Below are 7465 nucleotides of genomic sequence, written 5' to 3'. Positions count from 1 at the left end.
AAAGATGAAGCAAAAAAAAAAAAAAAAAAAAAAAAAAAAAGAAAAGAGTTCCCATCAGCACAAAACAAGAATAATTATTAAATCATATTAGGCCTGAAACAGTGGCTCACGCCTGTAATCCCAGCACTTTGGGAGGCCGAGGTGGGTGGATCACAAGGTCAGAAGATCGAGACCATTCTGGCTGACACAGTGAAACCTTGTCTCTGCTAAAAATACAAAAAAGCTAACCGAGTGTGGTGGCACGCACTTGCAGTCCCTGCTGCTCGGGAGGAATCTCTTGAATCTGGGAGGTGGAGGTTGCAGTGAGCTGAGATCGTGCCACTGGACTCCCATCTGGGTGACAGAGCAAGACTCTGTCTCAAAAAAAAAAAAACCCATCCTAAATTTATTTGTCTTTGGTCTATTCTGCAATTTATTGACAGTGGATAAATGGTGATATTACCCCTTCTGTCTAAGCAAAGTTTTCAGCTCAGAATTGAGATTTTATGTTCCCTAAGAATGTTGTCACCTCAGGTCAAACCTTCAGCTGAAAGAGTACAGTCTTTTACTATGATAGTAATTCTAAAGTATGAACTGCTAAGGAAATTAAAATGAGAAATCAGTTTGGGAAGATAAAAATATTTTGCAGATAGGTGGTAGTGATGGTTGCACAGCCATGTTACTGTACTTAATGTCGCTGAATCATAAGCTTAAAAATCGTTAAAATGGACAGGTGTGTTAACTCTTGTCTGTAATCTTAGTTATTCAAGAGGCCATGGTATATAAATAAATAAAACATTAAATCAGGACCAAAATACTACACTAATTAAAAACAAAGATGAGGTGCGATGGCTCATGCCTGTAATCCCAGCACTTTGGGAGGCTAAAGCAGGAGGATCGCTTGAGTCTAGATGTTTGAGACCAGCCTGGGCAACATAGCGAGATCCCATCTCTACAACAAATAAAAAATTAGCTGGGCTTGGTAGCAGATACCTGTAATCCCAGCTACCTGGGAGGCTAAAGTGGGAGGATCACTTGAGCTCAGGAAGTTGAGGCTGCAGTGAGCTGTTATCTTGCCTCTGCACTCCCTGGGCAACAGCAAGACCCTGTCTCGAAAAAAAAAAAGACAAGAGTTGCTTTGGACTTTAAAAAGAAAAAAAAAAGTCAAAGAGAGAAAACTGTACGTTTGTGTTTTTTGTTTTCTGGCATGGATTGGCTTTACTTGTAAGTATCAAAATTTTAATGAATCAGAGTCTATCATACACTAAAAGTTAAAAAAAAAAACAGACAACATAAACTGTTTTATTGATACATCAACAGCTTGTACAGCCAAGCATTTCTTTTGCAAAGAGAAAAGGTCGGAGCTATATCTAAAGAGTTATTTCTTAGGCCGGGTGCGGTGGCTCAAGCCTGTAATCCCAGCACTTTGGGAGGCCGAGGTGGGTAGATCACGAGGCCAAGAGATCGAGACCATCCTGGTCAACATGGTGAAACCCCGTCTCTACTAAAAATACAAAAAATTAGCTGGGCATGGTGGCGCGTGCCTGTAATCCCAGCTACTCAGGAGGCTGGGGCAAGAGAATTGCCTGAACCCGGGAGGCGGAGGTTGCGGTGAGCCGAGATCGCGCCATTGCACTCCAACCTGGGTAACAAGAGCGAAACTCCGTCTCAAAAAAAAAAAAAGAGCCGGCCGGGAGCGGTGGCTCAAGCCTGTAATCCCAGCACTTTGGGAGGCCGAGGCAGGTGGATCACGAGGTCAAGAGATCGAGACCATCCTGGTCAACATGGTGAAACCCTGTCTCTACTAAAATACAAAAAATTAGCTGGGCATGGTGGCGTATGCCTGTAATCCCAGCTACCCAGGAGGCTGAGGCAGGAGAATTGCCTGAACCCAGGAGGCGGAGGTTGCGGTGAGCCGAGATCGCGCCATTGGACTCCAGCCTGGGTAACAAGAGCGAAACTCCGTCTCAAAAAAAAAAAAAGAGTTATTTCTTTTGGCCAGATGTGGTGGCTCATGCATGTAATCCCATCACTTTGGAAGGCCAAGGTGGGTGAATCACTCAGGAGTTTGAGACCAGTTGGCCAACATGGTGAAACTCCATCTCTACTAAAAATACAAAAATTAGCTGGGCATGGTGGCATGCACCTGTACTTCCAGCTACTCCGGAGGCTGAAGCAGGAGAACTGCTTGAACCCAGGAGGCGGAGGTTGCAGCAAGCCAAAATCACACCACTGCACTCCAGCCTGGGTGACAGAGCAAGAGTCCGTCTCAAAAAAAAAAAAAAAAAGTTATTTCTTTTAAGGCTTACTCATACATCGTGGTGTCTCTAGAAGATAAGAAAATTTCATTATGTATTTATAAAGTTGTAATATTGAACAAGGTAAAGAACAGTGACAGTAAATTCTATGTTTATGTTGTATTGAAGATTTTAATATCTAAACAGAAAGCAGATTTGCAATATCTTTATAGCTTTTGGACAACTTAATATAGTTAATTACAATTTGAATGTCAAAATTTTTAGACTGATCTTTTCTCTCAAATGCTTTAAATGTAACATTTTTAAGAATTGAAAGTTTTTATTGAAAGTCCTTTAAAGAGAATTTTATTGATATGTCTGTGCTTTTAAAAATAGGTTCCAATTTATTGTGCCTAAAGAATGGAACAGCAAATATAGACCTGTATGCATTCATCTTGCTGGAACAGGAGATCATGTAAGACTTTATTATATTGGCTTATTAGTGGCATTAAGGGGGAAAAAAAAGACTTTATTATAATGCTTTAATCTCTAGATAATTTGTTGACATATTCTTAACAGATGTGGCTACTATATCCTTTGAGTATGTGTTCTTTTGTTTCCTTAGCATTACTGGAGGCGACGAACACTAATGGCCCGTCCTATGATTAAAGAAGCCCGAATGGCTTCTTTATTGTTAGAAAATCCTTATTATATCCTTTTGTGATATCTAAGAAATCTTTTGTCTTGTTTATTTATTGGTATATTTAGTCACCAAAAGGAATGACAGATAGTAACCAACTTTTCTAAACCAGTAAATCTAGTCATCAGTTCAGAAAATACTAAAGAAACAAGATGCCTTTTAAAAATTAACATAGGATTATGCTTGTATTGTACAGTAAAGAAATTCTACTTCTATTTCTTGGGAGACTTGTGCTAGATTTCAATGTTAGTAAGTCAAATGTTTGCTATTAAGGAAACACTCATGTTTTAAATGCAATTTACAGTATCAGTTGAGGTTTAGAACAGTTCTTAACTTGATTTTCAAGATGACGTCAGACTATTCCCAGAAGAAGAAATGAAACTGATGCACAGATATAAAGAAATGTTCAACGTTGCTGGTAATAAATGTAGCGTTAAAACAACAATGGTCAACTATTTTTAAAAAATAAAACACAGTACTGGTGAGGCTGCTGTGAAATGGGCATTCTTGTTACTAGTGACTGAAAATCAGTTCAACTGTTTGGGAAAACATTTATTACCATATGTATCAGGAGCTTTGAAACATCATATCCCGTGACAGAATGATTTTGATTCTGGGAAATTTTTTCTAAGGATAAAAACTAAGAAAAAAGAAAATAACAAAAACATGTTTGTATAGCTTTATTTATGATAGTAAAGCATTCAAAATAGCTAAATGTCTAAAATAGAAATAGTTATGTAAACTGTGTTTCATAACATTGGAATTTTATGCAATTGGTTGTGTTATATTTATTTCTTTACCACTTACTACCTTTGTGACCTTGGACCTGTTATATAACCTTTTAGTACCTCAATTTTCTCATTGATAAATGAGAATAATCTCTTGGGCTATTGAGATTATTAAGTGATTAATACTGTCTAGAACAGTGCCTGATAAATAATTAGCATTCAGTAGCTTTTAACTGTTATTATTAGTTTACAATAATGTATGACAAGTATTTATGATGTGAAAATAGGATAAAGGCTGGGCGCAGTAGTTCACGCCTGTACTCTCAGCACTTTGGGAGGCCAAGGTGGGTGGATCATCTGAGGTCAGGAGTTCGAGACCAACCTGGCCAACATGGTGAAACCCCATCTCTACTAAAAATACAAAATTAGCTAGGCATGCTGGCACGCATCTGTAATCCCAGCTACTCAGGAGGCTGAGCCAGTAGAATCACTTGAACCCAGGAGATGGGGTTGCAGTGAGCCGAGATTGCACAATTGCACTCCAGCCTGGGCAAAAAGAGTGAAATTTCACTCTGTCTCAAAAAAAGAAAATAGGATATAAAACTCTATGGTGTGGCACAGGTATGCAAAAGAACTAAAAACTACATCCAAAGTAAAAACTGCATTGGCCTGGCACAGTTGCTCAGGCCTGTAATCCCGGCACTTTGGGAGACTCGGGCAGGAGGATCACCTAAGGTCAGGAGTTTGAGACCAGCCTGGCCAACATGGCAAAACCCTGTTTCTACTAAAAGTACAAAAATTAGCCAGGCATGGTGGTGTGCACCTGTAATTCCAACAACTTAGGAAGCTGAGGCAGAAGAATTGCTTGAACCTGGGAGGCGGAAGTTGCAGTGAGCTGAGATCATGCCACTGCACTCCAACCTGGGCGACAGAGCTAGACTCTGTGTCAAAAAAAAAATATATATATATATATATATATGCATAAAGAAAAATACTGAAAGGAATATGCCAAAATGTTAATATGATTGTCTGTAGACAAAATAGTTGTTTTTTAACATTACTTTTTGGATTTTCTATAATAAAAATATACAAATGAAGTAAACTAAATCAATAAAACTTCATTTTAAATTTAAATTGAAGGTTGTACAATTTATGTGATATATGATTATCTATATCAATAAAGCTATTTATTTTTAAAAAGAAAAATAATTAAGTTGAAAACTTAAGAACTTCTAAACAGCCTACTAAAGATAACTAGAATGAAGTTTTTCAGTATTAAATTGTGTAAAATTTAACTAGTTAATGTACTCTCAGACAAACAAAATTACTTAATTATTTTAAAACTTTCTCTTTGACCCACATTCTTAAATGGCTGCAGGAAACCCAAGGACCAAGTGTAAGTATATATCACCTTCATTTTTGCAGTCTTTTTACCAAATAGCAGTATTAAAATTTTGGTTGCCTTAAGTTAACCATTTCTAAATTGAATATCTAAATATTAATGAGGGGGATTTCTGTTATAAAACTGTAGAATGAATACTGACTTTAATTCTTATTTTTAAGATTTTTGCATTTTAATGTCTGTTAAGGAAATACAATAAACAATTTTAATAGGTAGACTTAAGATATATTTTGTTTATGAAACTGTTAATGAAGAAATGATAAAACTCTTTCCTTTTCTGTTTTCTTTTGGGGGGGGGGTTTTGAGACGGAGTCACTCTGTCACCTAGGCTGGAGTACATTGGTGTGATCTCAGCTCACTGGAACCTCTGACTCCTGGGTTCAAGGATTCTCCTGCCTCAGGCTCTTAAATAGCTGGGATTATAGGCATGCACCACCTTTCCTGGCTAATTTTTGTATTTTTAATAGAGATGGGGTTTCACCATGTTGGTCAAGCTGGTCTCAAACTCCTGACCTCAAGTGATCTGCCCACCTCAGCCTCCCAAAGTGCTGGGATTGTAGGCATGAGCCACCGTACCTGGCCTGCCTTTTCCCTTTTAAAATACATTTATTTTGTATAATTAGATTACTAATGTGCACATGGTGGCACAATTACTTTGTATAATTAGACACTGTTTATTCTTACAATGCATAGTGTAGAAAATCTGAAGATAAACATTTCAGTCTTTTAAAATGATAAACTTTGAATTTCTTTTGCATTTCCATAATATATATTGTGTTTGGTTTGGTTCATTCAATAAATATTTGATGCTAGACACTGGGAATACAGCAACAATAAGACAACACTCATAAAGTTCATATTCTAGTATAGGAGACAGATAAATAAAGTTATTTCAGATATTTATCAATGCCCAGTGAATGGAATAAAGCAGGGCAATTGTATAAAGAGTAATATGGTGTGCAGTGTAGTAACAGTATTATGTATGAGAACATGATGTAATGAGAAGGAGCCCATCTGGAGGAAGACTTGGAAGAAGATCAGCCACTGAGAAGGAAAAGTAAATGAAAAGCGCAGTGTAAGCATCAGGAGAGGAGAGTAGTTCAAGATGAGATCAGAAAGATAGGCAAGGGCCGGGTACGGTGGCTCACGCCTGTAATCCCAACACTTTGGGAGGCTGAGGTGGGTGGATCACTTGGGGTCAGGAGTTCGAGACCAGCCTGACCAACATAGTAAAACCCTGTCTGTACTAAAAATACAAAAATTAGCCAGGCATGGTGGTGCACACCTGTAGTCCCTGCTGCTCGGGAGCCCGAGGCAGGAGAATCAGTTGAACCCAGGAAACAGAGGTTGCAGTGAGCCGATATCACGCCACTACACTCCAACCTGGACGACAGAGCAAGACTTTGTCTCAAAAAAAAAAAAAAGGAAAGACAAGGACCACATGATGAAGGCCATCATGCTTTGAATGTGAATGATCTGAGAGTGCAATGGGAAGTGTCTAGAGGACTTTAAGCAAATGAGTTGCCTGATTTATATTTTTAAAGACCTACTTTGGTTTACTGGGGCAAGAATAGCAGCAGAGAAAACAAATAGGAAGCTATTACAATGATCCAAGAGTAGTAACTAGCATAACTAGGTGGTAGTGGAAATGGAAAGAAGTTTTCCTGGATTCAAGATACAATTTAGAAGTTGAAATGGTAGGTGTTGTTTATGAATTGGATGTTGTGGGAGATAAATCAAAAGTTCTGACTTAGATGTGTCAAATTTGAGGCCGGGCCCAGGGGCTTACTCCTGTAATCCCAGCACTTTGGGAGGCCAAGGCAGGAGGATCATCTGAGGTCAGGAGTTCGAGACAAGCCTGACTAACGTGGAGAAACCCCTCTATTAAAGGACAAAAAAGTTAGCCAGGCATGGTGGCACACACCTGTAATCCCTGCTACTCGGGAGGCTGAGGTAGGAGAATCACTTGAACCTGGGAGGCGGAGGTTGCAGTGAGCTGAGATCGTGCCACAGCCTGGGCAACAAGAGCAAAACTCTGACTCAAAAAAAAAAAAAAAGTGTCAAATTTGTAACCTTGGTTAAACCTGCAAGTGGAGAGGCCAAATAGGCAGTTGGAAAGTGCTAGAGATGTAGATTTGGAAGTCCGGTGTTCTGTATGGTCATAGCATGAAAGAAGTATAGGTGAAAGTGGGATGGGGTGGAGGCAAATATGTATACCATGAAGAATAATTTAGAATGAACCTTGATAGTTTATAATGAACTTTGTGAAGCCTTGTGAAAAATTAAAGGCTGGCCGGGCACTCTGGCTCATGCCTGTAATTTCAGCACTTCGGGAGGCCAAGGTGGGTGGATAACAAGGTCGAGAGATCAAGGCCATCCTGGCCAACATGGTGAAACCCTGTCTCTACTAAAAAAAAAA

At 38.9% G+C, this 7465-nt stretch overlaps 1 protein-coding gene across 1 annotated transcript in view; it reads left to right on the top strand.

Moving 5' to 3' along the window:
* ABHD18 (abhydrolase domain containing 18) overlaps positions 1-7465 on the top strand; it is a 66305-nt gene that overhangs the window by 39844 nt on the left and 18996 nt on the right. The window contains exons 5-7 of the mRNA XM_037741738.1: positions 2613-2691; positions 2842-2926; positions 5013-5040. Of these exons, the coding sequence (XP_037597666.1) occupies positions 2613-2691; positions 2842-2926; positions 5013-5040 (192 nt within the window). The remainder of the gene's footprint in view (positions 1-2612; positions 2692-2841; positions 2927-5012; positions 5041-7465) is intronic.

Source organism: Cebus imitator, unplaced genomic scaffold, assembly GCF_001604975.1.
Source record: "Cebus imitator isolate Cc_AM_T3 unplaced genomic scaffold, Cebus_imitator-1.0 Scaffold105, whole genome shotgun sequence".
Lineage (NCBI taxonomy): Eukaryota > Metazoa > Chordata > Mammalia > Primates > Cebidae > Cebus > Cebus imitator.
Note: the sequence above shows the minus strand (reverse complement) of the source record. Positions and strands in the feature narration are given on the sequence as shown.